Source organism: Engystomops pustulosus, chromosome 9 (genome assembly GCF_040894005.1).
Source record: "Engystomops pustulosus chromosome 9, aEngPut4.maternal, whole genome shotgun sequence".
NCBI lineage: Eukaryota > Metazoa > Chordata > Amphibia > Anura > Leptodactylidae > Engystomops > Engystomops pustulosus.
Window position 1 is genome coordinate 7,570,744 of NC_092419.1, and position 27,018 is coordinate 7,597,761.

Sequence of the window (27,018 nt, forward strand, 5' to 3'; positions counted from 1 at the left end):
AAAGACTCACATGATCTTTATTTCAAGAAATGCTTCTCCGATTACATACATAATAATTATGTCGGTAGGGATGCGGATGGAAATATTGACATCTTATCTGTAATCCTAAATATGCTAAAATATTCAACATTGTATTACAGGCGGTCCCCTACTTAAGAACACCCAACTTACAGACGACCCCTAGTTACAAACGGATCTCTGAATGTTGGTAACTTACTGTACTTTATCCTTAGGCTACAATGATCAGCTATAACAGTTATCACAGGCGTTTGTAATGAAGCTTTATTGATAATCCGGGTTCAGATGACAATCCAACGTTTTTAAAATCCAATTGTCACAGAATACAAAAATAATTTGTCTGGAGTTACAATTATAAACTATACAGTTCCGACTTACATACAAATTCAACTTAAGAACAAACCTATAGAACCTATCTTGTAGATAACCCGGGGACTGACTGTATATATAAAAAGCAGTTAGAACTGTGGAGGCCCTGACCAATCACTTTGCTTCCCCTGTTGCTCCGCCCCCTATTACATGCACTCTCACACCCACAGAGGGAAGGATCCTGCAGCTGCATTTTCCTGTTGTTACGTGTCAACAATTCCGAGCATTTACAAAGAAAAAAAGAACTTGACGAAGATGGAAAAAAAAGTAACGAGTAGTTGCACAACTTTCCTTTTTCTCATAGGATTCTTGAATCCGGTCTAACGCGGTAAAATACGGCACTGGAAGATCGGAGGGATAGTGCCGAGTCCGGAGCCGGTTGGCAGGATATCTAATTCCTCTTTTGGAACTACGGGTTTGAAGGTGAGATTCTGCAGCAAGGATGTGAAGAAGATGAAGAGCTCCATCCGGGCCAAACTCTCCCCAAGACATATTCGCTTTCCTAGTCACAGAGGGAGAGACAATAAGTTACAGACGGCAAAATCCTGAAAATATTACATGGTCAATCGCCAAAAACAGCAGCCGGCATCCATCAAGGGATTGAGCTACAACCAGGTCTTGTAGAATATAGAATCAGTGGGTAGCCAGTTGGACCCACTAGTCGGATACTCATGATAACCTACCCTATACATTATACGGCATAAGGCCCGTTCCACACTGGCGAGTGTGAGGAAATCGCATCATACTCGCAACACTTGTTGCCCGGATCTCCCGGCTCAAACGCTGCAAACCGAAACTGAACTCATCCTTGCTCATTTACTAAGGGCTCAGCGGTCGCACTTTCGTCGGGTTTCCTGACTTTTTCCGTTTTGCACGAATTCCGATGGGATTTTGGCACACGTGATCGGATTTCACACCACAGAAATCAGGGGGCGTGGCCGTCAGAAAACCGCGTACTTTAAAAAACGAATTTTGTGGCAAAATCAATCACTCACATGCACCAGGAATACGTGAATGGTGAACTCCAGCGGACCTCGGCGCAGCAGCAACACCTGGTGGACATCGGATGCACGAACTTAGTAAATCGCCGGAAGACCCGAATCCTCGTTGGAGAACGCGCCACTGGATCGCAACAGCACCGGGTAAGTAAATATGCCCCATTATGTCAGTTCAGTTCCGGTTTGCAGCGTTCGGGCCAGGAGATCCGGGCAGCACACATTACAAGTGCGATGTGTGACAACTAAAATAAAGTAGACGTTTGCAGCCGGTCCTGGAAATATCGCACAAAGAGTGTGAGAGCAATTTCTTATCTTGTCTGCGTTGCACTCAAGTGATACGAGATGTATTCTGCTTTCTAGACAAGACCATAAACCTCACAACTTGAGATAATTCAGTAAATACATGAATGAGTCCAAGGGGCATAAGACTGGAGAGTGGTCTGTATGTTGGTCAGTGCTTGCGGGATCACATACACGGGAGATAGGTAAGTGATAAGAGACTCAAAGGGGCAGATTTATCAAGCTGTCTGAAAGTCAGAATATTTCTAGTTGCCCATGGCAACCAATCACAGCTCCCATTTAAAATATTCATGAGCAAAGGTAAAATGAAAGCTGAGCTGGGATTGGTTGCCATTGGCAACTAGAAATATTCTGACTTTCAGACAGCTTGATAAATCTGCCCCAAAGTTTCATGCGGTTTGGGAATGTGATAGACCCGCTTGATGGGATGGGTTCTCAGAACTCATTTGAAGCTTTGTGATCTGGATATTGGTCTGATATGGAGTAGAGCATTCCAGAGAATTGATGCAGCTTTGGAGAATTCCTGGAGAAGTGAGTGAGAGGTCCTGGGCCTGGAGAATTATCTTAGATCACTGGCAGATGAAAGAGCAGGGACTGGGTGATAGACTGAGAAAAGGTGAGACATATCGAGGAACTAGATTCAACCGATTTCAGAAGATGACGGCAACCAGAGCAGTGATTGGTACAGACTGGAAGCATCACTGTAGCTTCTGCATTGAAAGACAAGCTCATTTAGGGGGGGTTGTAGAGGAGAGAGTGTAGTGAGTAGAAGACCAATGAGTAGGGGACTGAATTAGTTGAGAAGAGAGTGAATTGAGTAATCGAATGACGATTAGGGTGAAAGAACTTTCCATTATAAGAAATTATCTTGTTCTGGAAAGGTTTCTGTGGTGGGTTTGTTAAGCACATAGGAACATTTGAATGTACAGTAGAAAGGAGAGGTCAGGATCTGGCAAAACCCTAAGGCAGAAGGCCTGAGTTATGGTGATTCCACAGATGAAGATGGAGAGGTCAGGGTTGGGTTGGGTAGTAGATGTCAGGAAGACAAGAAGTTTAGTTGTAGAAAGATTATGTTTCAGGTAGAGAAAGGACGTTGAGAGACGATCAATAGTAGGAGTGATGTTACAAGCAGAAGTATATAGTTGGGTGTCATAGGTGGAAAGATGGTTTCCTGGTGTAGAAGCACGGAAACATCTTGCGACTATGCCACATTTGCCCGTTGCCGCCAGCGGAGTGGGGCAGCACTAGACATTCCTGATCTTTGGTTGTGCACTTTCTAAAAGTCTGTGAACATGCACCATGGAACGTTTGCAGGTTTTTATGGGTTATTCCTCTAGCGAAGCCACCCGACGGATACATCATGAGGTCTAAACCCCAAGATATACCCCCGTGGCAGGGGGGCGTGTGGCTTTATCATACACTGACTCCTACCTAATGCTGTCAGAGAAAAAGGAAGAAACCTCATAGAGAACAGTGTCCTACCAGTGCAAAGGAGAGAAGCAACTGAGGAGATGCTTGTTCCAAATGCTGAGATCCAGAAGAATGAGAAGAGAGAAGTCACCTTTATATTTAGCAATGATAAAATTCTTAGAACTTTAGAAAGAGCAATTTCAGTGGAATATATAATAGAGAAACCGGATTCCTATGGATCGTGAAGGGTCCATAGGAAAGATAATGGAGATAGAAGAGTATAGACCGGGCATTACAAGACTTTGGAGATGAAGGGAAGATTAGACTCGTCAGTACTTGACTCGTCTGGGGATAGTCTTTCAGTAACGGAGATACAACAGAGTTTTAGAAGACGAGGCAAGGTCAGAAGAAAGAGGGAGGATAAACATTTTAGTGAGGTGAGAAATGGCTGCTGGGACTGTATGTGATGTGAGGGGATGGTGTCACTGTACTCGGGAAACTACTATGTACTCGTAGGTCCTGAGGTCTTCTCTCCAAAGGTCTGCAATAGGAGGCTGCACCTTGGGAATTATTAAGAAATGAAGAGTATAAAAGTGTCCCTTAGAGGAGATTACACATAGAGAGGAGATTACACATAGGGGCTCATTTACTAAGGGCTCCGCAGCCGCACTTTTGTCGGGTTTCCCGAATTTTTCCGTTTTGTGCCGAATTCCGCCGGGATTTTGGCGCACGTAATCGGATTTTGGCGCAATCGCGCCGGCTTTCACACGACAGAAATCGGGGGGCATGGCCTTCGGAGAACCCGTCAGATTCGGAAAAACCGCGGAATTTAAAAAGCAAAATGTGTCGCAAGGTCGAGCACTTACATGCAGTGCCGGACTGGCGTATGTAGGGCCCACCAGAGAAAATTTTTTGGGGGCCCACCCTTCATGTAATGAGAGAATACCTGACTACTCCTAATCGAAGTATAAAATCGTAAAATCGTAAATCAACAGTATTAGGGCTTATTCACATGGCCGTCTGTGGGGATGTACATGCGGCCGCTTGTACATCCCCATAGACGGCAATAGCGGCACGGCAGGGACACGGTGCCACACATGTGTGGCACCGGTCCGGGCCGCACACCACAAAAAGATAGAGCATGCTATCTGTGCTATCATGCTATGAGTGTGCGGCCGTGTCCCGCTATTCTCTATGGAGGGAGGAGGGGTCACCTCCTCCTCACCTTCAGCACACGGCGGGCATACCGCGTGTGAATGTACCCTTACACCATTTGGCCAGAATTACTAAAAGCATCTAACATTAGACAGTTCATTGTACTATATAAATGCAGTGCCAGAAGTAATTTGGTGCTCTATTTGTGTAATGAGGCCCCCTTCCCCTTAAAAATACATGCAATTTACACACACATTTACACAATCACAATCATTTTTATGTATACACATTCCTACATTTATACACACATAAGTATATACACATCAAATCTACAACAACAATTTACAACACAGATATGCAATATATATATATAATACATAGATACACACACACACACACAACACATACACACAGATATACAGCATATGTACACAGCATACCCGTATATACCCACAGATATACACAGCATATATACATATAGATATAAACACAGATATACAGCTTATATACACAGATATGCACAGCTATATAGATTATATGCACAGATATACAGAGCATATATACACACAGATATACACAGCAACACAGCATATATACACAGCATATATACACAGATATACAGCATATATACACAGCATATATACACAGCATATATACACAGCATATATACACAGATATACAGCATATATACACAGCATATATACACAGCATATATACACAGATATACACACAGCATACATACACAGATATACAGCATATATACACATATATATACAAACATATATACAGCTTATATACACAGCATATATATACACAGATATACATATATACACACAGATATACACAAACACAGATATACATATATGAATTTACATATTATTAGTATTTACTTACCCACCTTCAGCTGGATGTTACATCGGTCGGGAAGTGGTGAGGAGTAGGTCAGGACGGAGACAGTGTTGGAGTGGAAGGCCAGGCCTGCGAGGAGCGGAGGCCAGGTCGGACGTGAGCAGCGCGACCCGCGCTGGAGGCGCCAGGGCCGGATGTAAGGCGCGCGGGCCGGGTAGCATGGGAGCCGAGGTGGGCGGGGCAGGGCAAGGCGGGCCGGCCAAGCTCCTTTAGCAGCAGTCAGTAGACTCTGCTAGTGAGTAAAGGGACAGGCACGGAAGTAAAAAGGAGGCCGAATTATACTTTGTTAATGATGTGCCCCACGGGCACGTCCTACTACCTCTACACCCCCTACTCATATGTGGCCTGCAGTCAGGGGAGGTAGTTGGACGGGCCCGGGGACACATCATTAACAAAGTATAATTCATCTGTTCAGCCCGGGCCCAGAAGAGCGCTCATTAAATCAGCATTCTGGCTTCCTGTCAGAGGCAGGAAGCAAATTTAGATTAAACTGTCGCGGGTTCCCCTGCACCCGGCTGTTGTCAGCTCAGGGTCCAGTCAGTGTAAGTAAGTGTCGGGACTTGGGGCCCACCGGAGGTTTTCCCAGTGCTCCGGTGGGCCAGTCCGACACTGTAAGCACCGAGAAGAAGCAGGTGAACTCCGGCGGACCTCGGCGCAGCAGCGACATCTAATGGATATCGGGCGCACGACCTTAGTGAATCCCGGCAGAACCCGAATCCACGTCGGACAATGCGCCGCTGGATCGCGACAGGACCGGGTAAGTAAATGAGCCCCATACACTTTTTGTTGAGGTGAAGGCCAGAATTAAAGGTTCTGTCCATGGATTTCTAATCTGAAATCTGCTGATGTGTGCGTTTTGTTCCAAAGACATTTAGAGCACCTAGAGCACTCCGGGAGGAAACGCCTTTGGGTCTTTTGCCAAGGTTGCCAATGTTTGTGTTATCCGGGGTGCCACCTTATCCAGGGCACTTTTGAGAACATGAGTATAGTGGTTTATAGCCAACTTTATTATCCCTTTAAGTGTGACAGGCTTAGTATTTCCACATGCAGAGCAGGAATCAGCTATTATGGAAGAACAAAGCAGCGGTGGGAAATTATTTCAAAAAAATTCTTGTGCCATCTGCACTAAAGAACAAGAAACGGACCGGAGCCAAGAAATACAACATGCTAAGACTCCTTACCTGCTCCGAAGGGCATGTGGGCATCACTCTTCTTAAAAAGTCCTTTGTCATCCAAAAAATTGTTGGGGTTGAATTTATTTGGCTCTTTGTAGTATTCAGGATCGTAATGAACAGAGGTCAGGAGCGGGGTGACATAGGTGCCCTGAAAAATAAGATGGAAATCCATAAAATGGACCTAGAAAACAACAGTAAGTTACATTCCTATGTCTGGGGGGGGAGGGGGTGTTATACAAGATGATGAGCTTTTCAAGAATTTATTGTTTCATCATATTGAGATTTTAGTTTATGGGTGACCAATCAGTGGTCGTGTTTTATCACTTCCAGCCTTTCCAGGGTTGTACTTGTTATGGTAAAAAGAGGAAATGTCCTGGATCCATTGACAAGTTGTGACGGATGGGGGTCTGCACAGAGAGACCTCTGCTAATCTCTAGAATAAGGGACAGGGTCTGCGTGCTGTTACTAAGCCTGGTAAAGATATCAAATCTCTAAGGTGATATTTAGAGGGCATACAGGTTTTACTGACTTGTTGGCTGGACCATGCCATGGCAGCAATTGTCCAAGGGATTCTTCAAAAACTCCATTATCCATTCATTCCTTAGGATCCACCAGGATCAAGGACTGTAAACCAAGCACACTGACATACTGGTGCGTGCCCCCTCTAGCAGGATCTGCTCTTCTTGAAGCTTTAAAAATGCTTAAAAATTCTGCAAATAAATCTGAGGGGCTCCAGGCTCCATTAACACCTATGAAGATTCATTTGCAAAATTAAAAACTACAAAGCTAAAAGAATAGCGGATCCTACCAGAAGGGGCACACACCAGTATGTCAGTGTGCATGGTTTACAATCCTTCATCCTGGTGGTAGGTGTCCTTTAAATGCATCTTCTTTCACTCTAAACGTCAAGCAGTTGTCTTCTCCTGACCACCTGGCCCTGCCACAAACTGTTATCCAGCATCTCAGACTATAAAATAAAATTTAGCAAAATTTCTATTGGTTACCAACCTTAGGAATAGAGAATCCATTGAAAACAGTCGTCCTGGATGTGCAGCGCGGAAGACTGACTGGTATGACATCACAAAATCTCATGATTTCATAGATAGTCGCCTCGGTGTAGGGCATCTTCGTCCTGTCCACTATTGATGGACTTCTATCTCGTCCCACAACGCTGTCAATTTCCTGTTGAATTCTCTCTAGATCAGGGTGACAAAGATTATTTTCATCACATGATCCTGTGTGTCTCAAGAAAGAGAGAAAAGTCATTAAAACACCACAATGGGGGTCATTTACTAAGGGCCTGATTCGCGTTCTCCCGACGTGTTACCCAAATATTTCCGATTTGCGCCGATTTTCCCTGAATTGCCCCGGGATTTTGGATTGTGGCGCATCGGTGCTGGCATGCACGCAACGGAAATCGGGGGCGTGCCCGAACGAAAACCCGACAGATTCGGAAAAAAACGACCGCATTTTAAAAAAAAAAGTGTTGCGGGACTCGCGCTTACCTTCACTCAGTCCGGCTTGGTTAAGATCAGTGCATTCCGGGGAATTTCAGCGCAGCAGCGCCACCTGGTGGACGTCAGAGGAACTGTCTTAGTGAATCCCGTCCGGACCCGAATCCGCCGCAGAGAACGCGCCGCTCGATCGCTGCTGGACCGGGTAAGTAAATCTGCCCCAATGTGTTGAATTTTTCCAATCTGATTTTTAAACAAATATCGATGGAAAATAAGTGGTGGAAAAGTTATTGCTGAGAGTTAGCAGATACCAAATGGCGTTTTACACCTCGTACTGTACTTAGACCATTGGAAGTTGTTAACTCTACCTAAGTAGAAAAATGCGTACAAAATATTTAGACAACAAAATTAAAATATGTACAAAAGGGTCCAAGGAGTTGACCCAAAACTGAAGGTATGTTCACACAATTGCATTTGATGCAGATTTTTGGCATTTGATCCTGGTTGGGCTTTCCAACATCCCAGGTGGTATCTGCCCCAAAAAGCCCTTGTCCTCTATAATATAAGCAGCATTGCATATCACTGGGTGCTAGGTCCTGGTGCTCTCTCTGCTTTGGCCAGGGTGGTTACTCACGTGGTATGAGCGGTGGACTGAAGGCTTGGCCACTTTTCAATAAGTCTCTTCCATTAGACATGTCTCTGCATGTACATGCACTTGTGTCTTTGCCTCCTTTGGGAGCTTCAGCCTTTCCCTGTTCTTCCCATCCTGCCCACTGCATATATACACAGCTTCCTGTTTATCACTCCTTCAGTCCTTCCTAATGGCGTCACCCACTGTGTCTTTCTTCTCACAGTGTGTCTTACTGACAGACACATGAAGGGTGGAAGCAGCATGAGTCATAATATCCTGCTGCAGCTCCTCCTATTTATTCAGCAAAATACTCAGATATGTAGACAAAGATCCATGTAGAGTTTGCAGACAGCACTAAAGTAAGTAGCAGGACTGCTGAACACTCAGAGATTATTATTAAGACACTAAATGACATCTACCACCAGGATCAAATAGTAGACCAATCACACTTACATGCTAGCGTGTGTCCCCTCTGGCAGGTTCTGCTCTTCTTCAAGCTTCCTATGCCCTTGTTTTTTTAAAATTATGCTAATGAGTCATAAACATATGGAGCTTGGAGTAGATTTGCATAATTAAAAAACATTTTTTGTAAAAACCAGGGCATAAGATGCTAAAAGAAGAGCGGATTCTGCCAGAGTGTGCGCACACCAGTATGTCAGTGTGCTGGATTTACAATCCTTCATCCTGGTGGTAGATGTCTTTTAAAGGCACACGAGAAATGTATGCAAAAGATTGGCCAACCCCTTAAGGAATAAAATGTAGGTTACTCTTCGTTAATGCTTTGGATTTTGTCCAGGTGGCCCTGGTTTTCTTATTGAATTTGTTGTATGTGTATTTTATATTGTTTTATACATTCACCGTGCACCTGCTATCTCTGGATATTTCATAAGAACCAGGATCCCGTATCGCAGCGTTGTACTGACTGTTTCAGTTCCACCAAAGATTAGGTTTTGAATGCTTCTCGCCAAGCTCCTCTTGTAGAAGGCCGAGTCTTGGATACCTGATTCCTAAGGAGATAAAATTGCCGAATTACCAGAAACTCCCAGTTTGGTTCAGTTTATCCCAAGAAATACAACCAGCTCCACCTTATAGGGGGTCGTGGCTACTTTAAAGGGAGGATCATAACAAAACCATCAAGGTGACATTCACTGATGGAAGCAGGACAGAAGTAATGCAAGGTTTTCAACCAATCACAGGGTGTCCTGCTGTGCCGCTGCCTGGTCAGATCCCCAGTGATCGGCTCCAGTCATTGGAGACGGTCATATCTCAGGGTTTTTCTGCAGCACCACCCTCGGTGAAATTTACTTAAGGTGCAGGGACATAACTAGGACTCCATAGCAAACTTCTGTATGTGACTTCCACTCAAGCAAAAATATATACATACGTGTACACTCCCATCTGTTACTACAATCACATTTATCACAATTCACAATCATTTATACACTCCTACAAACATTTATATACTTATATACACACATGTATGAAACTTTTTACATTTATATATACATCTTCTACACACATACAGTCTATATACATCTTCAACCCACACACTCACATATAGTATATACACATCTTCTACACACATACATTATATACACATCTTCTACACACATACAGTATATATACATCTTCTACACACATACACACATACAGAATAAACAAATCTTCTACACACATACATTGGGGGTCATTTACTAAGGGCCCGATTCGCGTTTTTACGGCAGGTTACCCAAATTTTTCCATTTTGCGCCGATTTTCCCTGTATTGCCCCGGGATTTTGGCGCACACGATCAGATTGTGGCGCATCGGCGCCGGCATGCACGCGACAGAAATAAGGGGGCATGGCCATAAGAAAAACCTGACGGATTCGGAACATTGCCACATTAAAAAAAAAAAAAAGTGTCGCTGGACACACACTTACCTTCACTCGGCCCGGCTTGGTGTACTTCAGTGCATCCAGCGTAGCAGCGACACCTGGTGGACGTCGGAGGAACTGCCTTAGTGTATCGCCGGAAGACCCAAATCCACCGCAGAGAACGCTCTGCTGGATCGCGAATGGACCGGGTAAGTAAATCTGCCCTAGTATATACAAATCTTCTACACGCATACCTACATACAGTTTATACGCATCTTCTACACACATACACACATACAGTATATACACAACTTCTACACACATACAGTATATACACATCTTCTACACACATACAGTATATACAAATCTTCTACACACATACAGTATATACACATCTTCTACACACATACAGTATATACACATCTTCTACACACATACAGTATATACACATCTTCTACACACATACAGTTTATACAAATCTTCTACACACATACAGTATATACACATCTTCTACACACATACAGTTTATACAAATCTTCTACACACATACAGTATATACACATCTTCTACACACATACAGTATATACAAAACTTCTAAACACATAGGGGCATATTTATCAGAACCTCTGGCACTGCCACCGGCGACTTTTAAGTGCCTGGCGTAGAATAAACGCGGCGCAGCATCATGCCCCGATACATTAAGAGGGTTCCGCCCCTGCGCTGAGACTATTGCCGCGGCACGAGCGCCAGCGTATGATAAATATCCCCCATACAGTATACACATCTTCTACACACATACAGTATATACAAATCTTATACACAGATACAGTATATACACATCTTCTACACACATACAGTCTATACAAATCTTCTACACACATATACACATACAGTATATACAAATCTTATACACACATACAGTATTTACAAATCTTTCACACACATACAGTATATACAAATCTTATACACACATACACACATACAGTATATACAAATCTTATACACACATACAGTATATACAAATCTTATACACACATACAGTATATACACATCTTATACACACATACAGTATATACACATCTTACACACATACACACATATAGTATATACAAATCTTATGCACACATAAAGTATATACACATCTTATACACACATAAAGTATATACACATCAAATACGCACACATATAGTATATATACATCATACATCATATTATTATACATATTGTAAATACACACCACTTATACACATGTAAACAGTATTAAGTTAAGATGAGATAAGATAATCCTTCATTAGTCCCGCAGTTGGGAAATTCACAGCTTTAGAGCAGCAGAGAGAGTACGGAGAGGACAGGACAAACAATGATAGAACAATAATATAAGGGATAAATGAACAAAAAGAAAAAAAAAGAATAAAAAGACAAAGAAAAAAGTGTCTTCAGTGTGTCAGGTTGGGTGACGGGGGCCCCCTGACACAGCAGGCCCCATAGTAAATGCTATGGCTGATCTGGGACAACTCTTTGTTAAGCCAGGAAACGCTTACAAAGTACTTACAAACATTTTCCAGACAGCTAAGTGTGAACGAGGCCTTATAGGTATAGTTATCTATTACCTCCTTTATTTTCATGAGGAAACAATCAATATAATCTCGAGGGTTTTCTGGATCAAGTGTTTTCTCATGATGCTCAATAAATTCGTCTGTGATGTCGTAGATGTCTTGGAAATTTCTCCACATTTTCTTATGGGGGCCTGGCACATATTCCATAAGTTCTGGATACATGTTGTACAGCTAGAGAAGAAGAAGCAACAAGAAGTAAATCCCTGTTGTATCATGACGTGACAACCGCCAAAGGGCCAAATATGGACATCACAGTGAGGGGCCTCACAACGTCCAGATGATTCATCCATTTTATGTGGACATTTTCCATGTGGAATCTGCTTTTGTGGAAACCATGAACATCTATGGGTCCATTCTGTATTTTGGGTTGTGGGCCTCTAGGATTTTGAACCTCTAGCATTGTGGGCCTCTAGTATTGTGAGCTTCTATGATTGTGGACCTCTAGTATTGTAGGCCTCTAGGATTGTGGACCTCTAGCATTGTAGGCCTTTAGGATTGTGGACCTCTAGGATTGTGGACCTCTAGGATTGTGGGCCTCTAGGATTGTGGGCCTCTAGGATTGTGGACCTCTAGGATTGTGGACCTCTAGGATTGTGGACCTCTAGGATTGTAGGCCTCTAGGATTGTGGACCTCTAACATTGTGGGCCTCTAGTATTGTGAGCTTCTAGGATTGTGGACCTCTAGCATTGTGGGCCTCTAGGATTGTGGACCTCTAGGATTGTGGACCTCTAGCATTGTGGGCCTCTAGGATTGTGGACCTCTAGGATTGTAGGCCTCTAGGATTGTGGACCTCTAGCATTGTAGGCCTCTAGAATTGTGGACCTCTAGCATTGTAGACCTCTAGGATTGTGGACCTCTAGCATTGTAGCCCTCTAGGATTGTGGACCTCTAGCATTGTGAGCCTCTAGGATTGTGATCATCTAGCAATGTAGGCCTCTAGGATTGTGGACCTCTAGCATTGTGGGCCTCTAAGATTGTGGACCTCTAGCATTGTGGGCCTCTAGGATTGTAGGCCTTTAGGATTGTGGACCTCTAGCATTGTAGGCCTCTAGGATTGAAGGCCTTTAGGATTGTGGACCTCTAGCATTGTAGGCCTCTAGAATTGTGGACCTCTAGCATTGTAGACCTCTAGGATTGTGGACCTCTAGCATTGTAGCCCTCTAGGATTGTGGACCTCTAGCATTGTGAGCCTCTAGGATTGTGATCATCTAGCAATGTAGGCCTCTAGGATTGTGGACCTCTAGCATTGTGGGCCTCTAAGATTGTGGACCTCTAGCATTGTAGGCCTCTAGGATTGTAGGCCTTTAGGATTGTGGACCTCTAGCATTGTAGGCCTCTAGGATTGTGGACCTCTAGCATTGTAGACCTCTAGGATTGTGGACCTCTAGCATTGTAGACCTCTAGGATTGTGGACCTCTAGCATTGTAGACCTCTAGGATTGTGGACCTCTAGGATTGTGAGCCTCTAGGATTGTGAACATCTAGCAATGTAGGCCTCTAGGATTGTGGACCTCTAGCATTGTGGACCTCTAAGATTGTGGACCTCTAGCATTGTAGGCCTCTAGGATTGTGGACCTCTAGCATTGTAGGCCTCAAGAATTGTGGGCCTCTAGCATTGTGGGCCTCTAGCATTGTGGGCCTCTAGCTTTGTGGGCCTCTAGCTTTGTGGGCCTCTAGCTTTGTGGGCCTCTAGCTTTGTGGGCCTCTAGGATTGTGGGCCTCTAGGATTGCGGACCTCTAGGATTGTGGACCTCTAGCATTGTAGGCCTCTAGGATTGTGGACCTCCAGCATTGTGGGCCTCTAGGATTGTGGACCTCTAGCATTGTGGGCCTCTAGGATTGTGGACCTCTAGCATTGTGGGCCTCTAGGATTGTGGACCTCTAGCACTGTGGGCCTCTAGGATTGTGGACCTCTAGCACTGTGGGCCTCTAGGATTGTAGGCCTTTAGGATTGTGGATCTCTTTCATTGTAGGCCTCTAGCATTGTGGACCTCTAGCACTGTGGGCCTCTAGGATTGTGGACCTCTAGCATTGTGGGCCTCTAGGATTGTGGCGAAATGAAAATCTAGCCATGGTTCGCTTTTAGAATAGTAGATTATAAGAATTTTTGTAGATAATTTTCTTATACTTACAGCCCCCCACATGGAACTCAGGATATTAAAGTTGTTGAAGATACTGTCAGTTATGGCTTTCAGTCTTTTATCCCCATAATCGAAGCGACTTCCGTAGACTATGGAGCTGATGACATTGGAGACTGCGCGAGCCAAGTATGACGTCAGGTTCACCGGAGATCCTACGAGACAAAGGTCACACATAGACTGTAGGCACTAGAAATGAAATAAAAGGTTAAATCCACACTTTTCAGATATCACAAAATGATTTATTATTAAAGTTAGATAAATGGGAGTTCGTTGGTTTGTTAGGATAACCATGTCCATTTTCCCAACATCTGATGAAAAAAAGTTAAAAAATATACCTATATTTTTGTGCCAATGAGCTCAAGTTAGCATTGGTGCCTTTAAGAGAAATCGGGAGAGTTCATTATGTCAGGTGCTTGTTCAAAATGTATGGCTCTTCTTAAAGGGGTTGGCCATATTCATAAAAAAAGTAAAAAATAACGGCCACTTGCCTCTAATTTATATATATTTTAACCCCCAGTAGTTCTGCAGATGAAAGAAGGGTACTCACCTTCTTTCATCTGCAGTACTACTGGGGGATGATGTCTTCCCTAGTCTCTCCATGTTCTTCTGACAGCATCTTCTCCATTCAGGCTTTTGTGTGCATGCATAGTGTTTTACTGCTGCACCTTCACTCACTGAGCATAGGGACAGCTATGAACCCTCACAGGATGGGAGGGATGTCACATGTTCCTCCTGTCTGGATCGTGGCCTGGGCAAGCAGCGAGGAGAAGGAAGAAGATGAAGAAGAGGCCGTCGGATTGCCCAGGGAGGATCGGAACAATGCTGGAGAATTCCATCGGAACATAAGTTACAATATTATTTGTTGTACTGCCCCAAAGCCTCAGAACATAAATTATTAAAAGTGGCCAACCCCTTAATAGTGTCAAACTGGGGTATGTTGTGGGGGACGTGGCTGGATGGCGGGCTAGGATCGAGAGGGCTCATCGTGTACCGACTTGCCCTAGTCACCCTAAGACGTTTTCTTGCCAGGTTGCTACATTTTCGCGACAGACACTCCATCCTACGAGTGGGAGAATATGCTTGGCAATAGTAGAGTGTCCTTCTACCCTGACTTTTCAGACTCTGTACGGAAACAACGTACCAACTTTGCTGCCGTCCACACTTGTCTTTGTGAAAAATACTCAATGACTTTTCTGACTTGACTATGGGTGGTGGATGGCTAAAAGAGCCGCTTCTTCACCTCTCTGGCCGAGCCACTTCATTGGGTAAATGCTGCTCCTCAGGCTCCGGGAGGGAGTTGTTGGAGCGGACCCCCTCCCGACTGAGGACAGTCTGCTCTTATCCTTTATTTTTTGCCATAGGTCACCTAGACTAATATGTCTACCAAACCCTTCCAGTATTCTGTGCTCTTACGGGAGAACAATATATGTAATGTCATGCATGTTCTACTGTTTAAGATATTGCCCACCGTGAAGGCAGTGAGTCTTTTTTCCCCTTTCTTCTCCTCTCCCCTACTTTTCCTTTACCCTGCCTTCTCCCCTTCTCCTACCCCCCCCCACCTTTCAGTTGAATTAGTTGCTATCTATAATATCACTGATACTTCCCTGTAATCGGGGGTTAGGGTCCTGGGGCAAGCAGTGGAGGGTTGTCTTAGCTAGGGACCACTGTTCCTGTCATTGTTAGTTGTTTGAGGGTATTAGTCTACACCACTACCATTTAGGGTGTTAGACATGGGGTTATTATTTTTGGGGTTGTTCCTGATTATGTTCTCATTTGTGTTCCTGTTTGTGTACATGTTGAGTGCATGCTTGTCTTTGTCTTCCTACTTCCTCACTCTCAGGATACCATAGAGCCTTCTATCGGCAGGGTGGCTCCCCGTGTTTCAGCCTAGCTTTACTGCAGACACCTAAGTCTCGGGGTGTATTAGCGACACCTCATCAGTATCTATAATACTCTATAAGCCTCTCAATTGGTTTACGCTCACTGGTGAATTGACGTTGATATGGCTAATACTGGTAAAGTGGTGGCTTTATCCTGCTTATTCACACTGATTGACAACTAACCCCAGCATTGGTACCTTCTAAGGATCATTACTGTGTTTTTAATGTATTTCCCTATTGTTTGATTGTCACACAAAGCTGCGCCGTAGTCTGTTACTCAATTTTTCTTTTCTTTATTGTTGTTATGGATACAACAAAAATTAAAAACTGTTTAAATAAAGATTTTTTAAAAATACTGGGTTTTTTTTTTGCTAACCAGATTAAATGACTCTTGAGGACTAGTAGCCATAAACCTAGGGCCACCAGTTTGGGTTGACATTGGATTTATGGCTCCATTATTGTGTTAGAGTCTGGGTCTACGGGAGGTTCCTCTGGAATACTGGTGGACTACGTTGCCTCTTATCTTTATAAGTCAAAGATTACCAGGTCATCTCATTTGGTTCCTGGTTAGAAGACCCAACCCAACAAACATTCAACATCCTTTTCATCTGTCTATATGGCCTTACCATTCGTAGCCCTAAACTCTTTGATCAGGAACTGGGCCTCCTCCAGGATTCTCTCCTCTACACTTCTTTTCCCCATCCCAAAGTTTCTGAGTGTCAGCAGAGCAAAACGCCGTCTGAGTTTCCAGTTGTTGCCATTAGTGAACGCGATATCTATGAGAGCAAAGAACCATCATAAAAAAAACGTTTGAGAAGTCCATGAGATCATCACAAATCACACCCACCCAAATTACTATTATAACGTGGGTCATGTTTAACCCCCATATCATCTATAATTTGTTTGATCCATGGTAAATCTGACTGTTGAAGGAGTGGTCCTCACTAGGGTTGAGCCGACCTGAACCGCAGTGTGATCTGGTGTCACCGGTCGGGGTGAACCTAAATGCCGAACCATAACTTTTGGCTTAAGTCCGGATTTGGGGACATTGCGGTTCAGGTCGGCTCAATCCTATTACATCAAGGATTGGAAATAATTATTCCATCTGTATCTTTGTTACAGGACAAGGGGTGAGATTAAGTGATATGTTGATGTGTAAGGGCGATTTTGAGCTTGGCAGCTATTTCAAGTGTGTTATAGAGATTTGGTGACCAAATTGGAGACTAATTAACACCTTCACCTCCAATGATATTCATACAGGGAATAGTATTTAAAGCTAGTATTGGCTTAGTATTGGCTTAGTATTGGCTTAGTATTGACTAAGTATTGGCTTAGTATTGGCTTAGTATTGGCTTAGTATTGGTTTGGTATTGGTTTAGTATTGGCTTAGTATTGGTTTAGTATTGGCTTAGTATTGGCTTAGTATTGACTTAGTATTGGTTTAATATTGGCTTAGTATTGACTTAGTATTAAATAAGTATTGGCTTAGTATTGGTTTAGTATTGGCTTAGTATTGGCTTAGTATTGGCTTAGTATTGGTTTAGTATTGGCTTAGTATTGGCTTAGTATTGGCTTAGTATTGGTTTAGTATTGGCTTAGTATTGGCTTAGTATTGGTTTAGTATTGGCTTAGTATTGGTTTAGTATTGGCTTAGTATTGGCTTAGTATTGGTTTAGTATTGGCTTAGTATTGGCTTAGTATTGGTTTAGTATTGGCTTAGTATTGGCTTAGTATTGGCTTAGTATTGGTTTAGTATTGGCTTAGTATTGGTTTAGTATTGGCTTAGTATTGGCTTAGTATTGGCTTAGTATTGGCTTAGTATTGGCTTAGTATTGGCTTAGTAGAAGACATCAGAGATAACTTTTATCAACGGGATTTATTTTCAGATGTCCCGGTCAAGTGCCACCAAGGCATCTGAGTGGTAATTTTGAGGCATGGGGTCATTGGGGTCATATGACTTACCCAATAGTTTGGTATAAAGCAAAGGTGTGCAAGCGGCCTAACATGAAATGTGGATGCTGTTATTTTCAGGAAGATAAAACAATAAGATAATCCAAGAGAAGGTCATCAACTCCTCAGACACTCACCATGTTCTCCTATGAAGTTCAGAAAACCAGGATAGTCTCCCCGTTCCCCAAACACATCATTTTGATCAATCAACGCCTCCTTCACTGCCTTATATCCACATATGACGACTCCTGGATGAGGTCCAAAGTATAAGGTGAATATTGGCCCATATTTCTCTTTCATCTGTGAACAAGCCAATGAATAAAGGATATGAACACATTTATGGCGAGTCCATCGACTTTGCTATAAAATTGCATGTAAAATTATAGAGAAAGTTTATATTCATTATGAGGCATTGTGTTTCAGGGTCTGTATTTTGCAGTGACTTGTGGGCATATTCTAAATTTTAATTTTGGTCTGTGGATTTCTCTTCATGGTTCTGACCTCTAAGCAAATGAATTATTGACTGTACTTTGTTGTTTGCTACCTGTATGGCAGGTCACCTGCACCTTCATCTCCTGCCAGCTGGGTTATGTAAAAGTAATTGGAGGTGAGTGACCTACTGGACCCCAGATTCTTGAGCTGAAGATTTCATCATCAACCGCAATTCGGTTTTGTTGCAAAAACAAGAAAGCGTCAAGGGGTGTGAATAGTTTTGCACCACACTGTACTAGTGGGATCTGACTAGTCTTCCCTCAGGTGGCCTCAGCCAAGACTATACAACGAGTAGATGCATTATGGGTAAGAATGGAAAGGCTAAGTGTGTAGGTGCTTGCACGAAAGCAGAGACCTCCCCACCTGGAGCCACACAACAATAATGCTCTCCTTTAGTATTTCAAACTTACATTACTTTTGTACCTTTTATCCCTTTTATTTTATCAATAGTATAGTCCTATATTAAAATATCCCCGGGATTTGGGTAACCGGTGTAATAATAACATATCACCTTCCACCTCTACTTACATTACAGACATTCGATTCTTGCAATCTGAGTTATTATTGAGTTTTTTTATATAGTTGAGATTATTTTGCAGCCAGATCATATGTCTCCACTTCTAGTGGCAGAGATATTGGGGATATTCCACGAATAGACCTCGCGCGTATAGATTACTAGTATTAGATGCCTGCTATTCACCTTGTTGTGAGCTGCACATATGTTAAAAACCTACTGGATTCCCACAGATCCCCAAGTGTCCTACTGGATCAGCTGTTGTCTGTGGGAAAACCTGGCAAGATGTATTTAATTTTTCTGTAGCGCCCCATGTAGTGTGAGATGTTTATCAGGGTCCTTTGTCGACCATCGATTTGTGTGATCACATTGAGTTTACTTTTCATGGCTCTATGACTTAGGCCCCATGCACATGACCATATTGGGGGCCTTGACCTGGCTGCACAAATTATGGCCAAATCACGGTCTACTACACTTAAGATCACGTCCCCCCTAGAGGTCTACTACACTCAAGATCAAGTCCCCCATAGAGGTCTACTACACTCGAGATCACGTCCCCTGCAGAGATCTACTACACTCAAGATCAAGTCCCCCATAGAGGTCTACTATCACATCCCCCATAGAGGTCTACTACACTCAAGATCACGTCCCCCATAGAGGTTTACTACACTCGAGATCAAGTCCCTATAGAGGTTTACTACACTCAAGATCACGTCCCCCATAGAGGTTTACTACACTCGAGATCAAGTCCCTATAGAGGTTTACTACACTCAACATCAAGTCCCCCATAGAGGTCTACTACACTCAAGATCAAGTCCCCCATAGAGGTCTACTACACTGGAGATCACGTCCCCCATAGAGGTCTACTACACTCAAGATCATGTCCCCCGTAGAGGTCTACTACACTGGAGATCACGTCCCCCATAGAGGTCTACTACACTCAAGATCACGTCCCCTATAGAGGTTTACTACACTCAAGATCACGTCCCCCGCAGAGATCTACTACACTGGAGATCATGTCCCCCATAGAGGTCTACTACACTGAAGATCACGTCCCCCGCAGAGATCTACTACACTGGAGATCATGTCCCCCATAGAGGTCTACTACACTGGAGATCACGTCCCCCATAGAGGTTTACTACACTCAAGATCACGTCCCCCATAGAGGTTTACTACACTCAAGATCAAGTCCCCATAGAGGTTTACTACACTCGAGATCAAGTCCCCCATAGAGGTCTACTACACTGGAGATCATGTCCCCCATAGAGGTTTACTACACTCGGGATCATGTCCCCCATAGAGGTCTACTACACTCAAGATCATGTCCCCCATAGAGGTCTACTACACTCAAGATCATGTCCCCCATAGAGGTCTACTACACTGGAGATCACGTCCCCCATAGAGGTCTACTACACTCAAGATCACGTCCTCCGTAGAGGTCTACTACACTCGAGATCATGTCCCCCATAGAGGTCTACTACACTGGAGATCACGTCCCCCATAGAGGTCTACTACACTCAAGATCACGTCCTCCGTAGAGGTCTACTACACTCGAGATCATGTCCCCCATAGAGGTCTACTACACTGGAGATCACGTCCCCCATAGAGGTCTACTACACTCAAGATCACGTCCTCCGTAGAGGTCTACTACACTCGAGATCATATCCCCCATAGAGGTCTACTACACTGGAGATCACGTCCCCCATAGAGGTCTACTACACTCAAGATCACGTCCTCCGTAGAGGTCTACTACACTCGAGATCATGTCCACCATAGAGATCTAGTACACTCGGGATCATGTCCACCATACATGTCTACTACACTGGAGATCACGTCCCCCGGAGAGATCTACTACACTCAAGATCACATCCCCCGTAGAGGTCTACTACACTCAAGATCACGTCCCCCATAGAGGTCTACTACACTCGAGATCATGTCCCCCATAGAGGTCTACTACACTCGAGATCATGTCCCCCATAGAGGTCTACTACACTCAAGATCAAGTCCCCCATAGAGGTCTACTACACTCGGGATCACGTCCCCCATAGAGGTTTACTATACTCGAGATCAAGTCCCCCATAGAGGTCTACTACACTCGAGATCATGTCCCCCATAGATGTCTACTACACTTTAGATCACATCCCCCATACAGGTCTACTACACTCGGGATCATGTCCCCCATAGAGTTCTACTACACTGGAGATCACATCCCCCATAGAGGTCTACTACAGTCGAGATCAAGTCCCCCATAGAGGTCTACTACACTCACGGTCACGATACAGTGAATACACTGTGTCTCATTAAACCAAGACCGAGCCATGTGGTCCCACCTTGTGGAGAGTGGAAGGTGAGCAGTGCTCAACCCTCATCCCCATCCGGGCATGCTTTACCCAGCCTAGGAATAGCACATGACCATGTGCATGTGTTCTTAGCATGATGATGATGAAATATATCAAAATACCATATATTCCATATATTTTATACTGTAACAAATGTATCTTACCCTACTTAGCCTAAATTTAGATAAGGAGTCATGTTTCATCACGAAACCAGTTCAATAAAATATTTTAACCTGTTGCCAAGGCCCCTAAAGGGAGTCCAGCAAATCCCAACTCCCTAACAAGTAAATGTAGCATTGTGCAGAGCCCTTTAACATCTACCCAGGGCTACCGGCTCTGTTTCCCAATGATCTCTCTTTAAGGAGAATCTCCCTTTTTACCTTTATGCAAATGAGCTTTTTGTTGTACCCGGGTCATGGTTGTGTCTGCTGTGACCCTCTTTTCTTCTTTCTGTGTTTCCCAGCACCAACCAACACCACCCATTTGGACAATTTTGCGGAGAAAAGGTGTGGAAACAAGTTAATGAAGTTAATTACAGAATTTTCCCTAAAATGACAGGTGGTTGGAAAATAGAAAAGCTGTTCCACGAAACCTTATGAAGTGCCCTAAACAATGCCCTATGCCAGTGGTGGCGAACCTATGGCACGCGTGCCAGAGGTGGCACTCAGAGCCCTCTATATGGGCCACCCTTGCCATCACCCCAGTGCAGGATTTACCAGACAGGACTCAAGGCCTCTTGCAGTCCCAGGCAGCCCAGGACCCTAGAAGGAAGCTACAAGGATAACCCGAACTTCTTCTCCTTCTTTCTACTGTATTGGTGTCCTCAGGTGCCTATACAATTCAAACTTGTGAAAGAGCAGGGAGTAATCAGTTACTGCTTAAATTGTTGCATTGGCACTTTGCGAAACATATGTGGGTTTTGGTTGTAGTTTGGGCACTCGGTGTCTAAAAGGTTTGCCATCACTGCCCTATACAATGCCATATACAATGCTGCTTTTACTTGGGAGTAAGTCGGAAGTTAGTAAACTCCCTTTAAGAGACTGTTAGCACAGCCGGTATCTGCAGCTTGATACAGATAACATATCAGTTTGTGACCAAAGAACAATATTGACCAGGGACCCACCTACCTGGACATGTCCAACCACAAGGAAAGATAAGGCAGGACCATATATCTGCATATTTCCGTCACCCCATAGGTAAGTCTCACCTTCATGAATGTGCCAGCAACATCCTTAATGTCAATCTGAAAAAGATTTCCCAGGAATGGAATAGGAATCGGTCCCGGAGGAAGTGTCGCCTTCTCTTTGAAGATCTTTATGTAGCTCAGGATCGTATAAGTCAAGAATAAGATGAAAAGAAGAAGAAGGGCGCTGGACCAATCCATACTTTACAGAAACAACAAATATAGACAGTGTTATGTCACATGTACATGAAATAACCACTAAGCATAAGATTCAACAAAGTAAAGATTACTGTATGATAGTCTCAGAGAGACTCCCGGCTTTCATAGTAAAAGTTCTACCGCCCTCCAATGACACCATGGGGTACCAAGATCCGAGCCAATATGGCGGTATGCCAGCACCAGGTTTTAGTGATGGGTATTTGCTGCATAATGCAGAAAACACCCTGTATGTATGGAGAGGACTCAGCTCTCACATGTTACCCACAGGTTACTCTCAGGTATCCTGGAAGGATAGGGGGTTTTCTCAAAGGGGGGGGGGTCTTTTGGACATGTTTCACTGTTTATAGTTTTATAGATTTTAAGTATCAAAAGCCTCTTTCCCGTAATACATTATATTAGGAGGCCGGGTACAGATTTATTTTTGGGGCTTTGCATGTTATACTAAATGACTCTGCAGTACAATATTAAATTATCACAATAGAAAAAAAAAACAAAAAGACTAGAACTAACATTAACTAAAATATAATACACAATAGTAAAATATAGCAAAAAAAAAATTATAATGCAGCGTTACATTCTGTAATACAATGCAATATTGCTGAATAAAGATAAATACAGGCGGTCCCCTACTTAAGAACACTCGACTTACAGACGACCCCTAGTTACACACGGACCTCTGGATGTTGGTAATTTATTCTACTTTAGCCCCAGGCTACAATAATCAGCTGTAACAGTTATCACAGGCGTCTGTAATGAAGCTTTAGTGTTAATCCTGGTTCTTATGACAATCCAACAATATTAAAATCCAATTGTCACAGAGACCAAAAAAATTCTGGCTGGGATTACAATGATAAAATATACAGTTCCGACTTACATACAAATTCAACTTAAGAACAAACCTACAGACCCAATCTTGTATGTAACCCGGGGACTGCCTGTACAGTAAAATACAGTAATATAGAACATAGAACAGTGAAATATAGTACAGTATTATGACTTACAAATGGATACAGTACAAGATATCCCAGTAAAGTATTATTATGTGTAATGTATTGTACTTTATTTCATTGTGGGGGTCATTTATCTTTTTTTTTTTTTGGTTATTATGGGTTGTGGACATTGATTATCTGAGAGGTTGATTTAGAGGCACTGCTCATCTTACTAAGAGCAAATATGAATAACCCCCCCCCCCATTGTATTACAGCAAGATACAGCACTTTATTATCGCATGTAGTACAATATAGTACAGTAATATACAGTGAAGTATTATCTTATGTAACACTATTTTATATAGTACAGTATAGTTTTGTTATGTATCATGCGTTCTATTGTAATATATTTCATTCTATTACATAATAGAGTACAGGATCATATTATTACTGGTAACTATGTAACAATAATACATTACTGTAATACTATAGTATATACTGTTCCATAGTATGTAATACATATATATATATATATATATATATATATATATATATATATATATATATATATATAATGACGATAAATTATGTTATATTGTATTCATATACAGACGGTCCCCTGCTTGACACCCGACTTACAGACGACCCCTAGTTACAAACAAACCTCTGGATATTAGTAATTTACTGTACTTTAGCCCTATGCTAGAGTAAACATTTAGAATAGGTATCCCATGTGTCTGTAATGAAGCTTTAGTGTTACTCCTGGTTCTTATGACAATACAAAATTTTTAAAATCCAATTGTCACAGAGACCAAAAAAAAATTGTCTTGAGTTATAAAATATACAGTTCCGACTTACATACAAATTCACCAAACCTACAGAACCTATATGTAACTGCCTATACTGACTATATATATATATTTATTTATATGATGATATAATATATAACATAATAGTTATTGTAGTAATATTATTTATACCTGAACTACATTTTATTATACTGATCTGTAATATGCAGATTTCAAACACTTTATTAACATGTATATAACCAGATGTATCATCATCATTGTAAATATTTCATTGGAGCAGCAGAATGCTAGAAAATGTTTCAATTCTAAAAAAAATTCTAAAAATCTGAAATCTAAAAAAAAAATGGATTCTTTTTGGGCATATGTTTGGCCGCTGAATATGATGGGGCAATATAAATACAGATAATTCTTTATATACATCAGATACAGTAATATCGTGTGATAAGGAGCAGCATCCAATAGTCTCATGTCACACAGATGCAGTTTAGAGGGAGATACTATCATTTATGGTCACACATATAATGCTCGTAGTGTTATAGCCACTTACCTGCAGGCGCAGACGTCTCTGTGCGGCTGTGATTATTACCTGGGGATTATAAGAGAATCAGAGTACATGAATGACGTTTACTCTGAAGTTTATTGGCAGCATTTACAAAAATTCCCCATGGTGTACACAGCGTCCCAGCAGGTGATACGCTTGTTACTGTAAGGGGTTAATTGATTTCAACTCAATTTCACATGTATCTACTACTCAGGATGCAAAATGAGCTGCACCCCAGCACAGCTCCTGCACCCCAGCACCGCTCCTGCACCCCAACACAGCTCCTGCACCCCAACACAGCTCCTACACCTCAGCACAGCTCCTGCACCCAAACACAGCTCCTGCACCCCAGCACAGCTCCTGAACCCAACACATCTCTTGCACCCCAGCGCAGCTCCTGTACCCCAACGCAGCTCCTGCACCCCAGCACAGCTCCAACATCCCAACACAGCTCCTGCACCCAACACAGCTCCTGCACCCCAACACAGTCCCTGCACCCCAGCATAGCTCTTGCACCCCAACACAGATCCTGCACCCAAACACAGCTCCTGCACCCCAACACAGTCCCTGCACCCCAGCACAGCTCCAGCACCCCAACACAGCTCTTGCACCCCAACACAGCTCCTGCACCCCAGCACAGCTCCTGCACCCCAACACAGCTCCTACACCTCAGCTCCTGCACCCAAACACAGCTCCTGCACCCCAACACAGTCCCTGCACCCCAGCACAGCTCCTGCACCCCAGCACAGCTCCTGCACCCCAGCACAGCTCCTGCACCCAAACACAGCTCCTGCACCCCAGCACAGCTCCTACACCTCAGCTCCTGCACCCAAACACAGCTCCTGCACCCCAACACAGCTCCTGCACCCCAGCACAGCTCCTGCACCCCAACACAGCTCCTGCACCCCAGCATAGCTCCTGCACCCCAACACAGCTCCTGCACCCCAGCACAGCTCCTGAGCCCCAACACAGCTCCTGCACCCCAGCACAGCTCCTGAGCCCCAGCAGAGCTCCAGCACCCCAACACAGCTCCTGCACCCCAACACAGCTCCTGCACCCCAGCAAAGCTCCTGCACCCCAACACAGCTCCTGCACCCCAGCAAAGCTCCTGCACCCCAATACAGTCCCTGCACCCCAGCATAGCTCCTGCACCCCAACACAGCTCCTACACCACAACACAGCTCCTGCACCCCAGCACAGCTCCTACACCACAACACAGCTCCTGCACCCCAGCACAGCTCCTGCACCCCAGCACAGCTCCTGCACCTCAGCATAGCTTCTGCACCCCAGCACAGCTTCTGCACCCCAACACAGTCCTTGCACCCCAGCATAGCTCCTGCACCCCAACACAGCTCCCGCACCCTAACACAGCTCCTGCACCCCAGCACAGCTCCCATATCCCAGCAGAGCTCCTGCACCCCAACACAGCTCTTACAACCTAGAACCGCTCCTGAGCCCCAACACAGCTCCTGCACCCCAGCACAGCTCCTGAGCCCCAGCAGAGCTCCAGCACCCCAACACAGCTCCTGCACCCCAGCAAAGCTCCTGCACCCCAACACAGCTCCTCCACCCCAGCAAAGCTCCTGCACCCCAATACAGTCCCTGCACCCCAGCATAGCTCCTGCACCCCAACACAGCTCCTGCACCACAACACAGCTCCTGCACCCCAGCACAGCTCCTGCACCTCAGCATAGCTCCTGCACCTCAGCACAGCTCCTGCACCTCAACACAGTCCATGGCTCTCCAGCAATTAAAGAGTTGGCATTTTGGGACCAGGGACCAAACATAAAGGGGGGAAAAACACACTTACAAGATGTAGTCTGGGGGCAGAGACGCTCAGACCAGCTGACCCCCCACAGAATGTGAAACACTTTATTATTCGTTACACATATTTTATAGATTCTGTCTCTGGTTCAGGTTTCAGAACTGCCCTTTCATGTAAGAAGCAAATCCCAGGCTCAGGATTGGGGGATGTGACACCTGACTGTGGATGAAGCAGGTAACTCCTCCTGCCTGATCACGGAGCACGGCAGTCAGCACCGGTCATGGGGGGGCAGTCAGCACCGGTCATGGGGGGCAGTCAGCACCGGTCATGGGGGGGGGGATTATGTGGTAGCAGCTTCCTTCTTAT

The 27,018-nt window shown here is 44.0% G+C and overlaps 1 protein-coding gene across 2 annotated transcripts; it reads right to left on the reverse strand.

Moving 5' to 3' along the window:
* LOC140076821 (cytochrome P450 2F2-like) lies at positions 1 to 25,028 on the reverse strand. Of its 2 annotated transcripts, XM_072123559.1 has the most exons (10): positions 24,894 to 25,028; positions 22,414 to 22,591; positions 17,999 to 18,161; positions 16,538 to 16,687; positions 14,023 to 14,183; positions 11,885 to 12,061; positions 9,285 to 9,426; positions 7,343 to 7,530; positions 6,341 to 6,482; positions 1 to 889 (listed from the first exon to the last, which is right to left on the reverse strand). In XM_072123559.1, exons 2-10 carry the CDS (start codon positions 22,588 to 22,590, stop codon positions 708 to 710), a joined length of 1,482 nt encoding a protein of 493 aa, XP_071979660.1. In that variant the 5' UTR covers position 22,591; positions 24,894 to 25,028; the 3' UTR covers positions 1 to 707. The 2 variants fall into 2 exon arrangements, with proteins under 2 accessions (XP_071979660.1, XP_071979661.1); XM_072123560.1 differs by lacking the exons at positions 22,414 to 22,591; positions 24,894 to 25,028 and adding an exon at positions 18,882 to 18,990.
* Between the last annotated feature and the right edge of the window lie 1,990 nt (positions 25,029 to 27,018).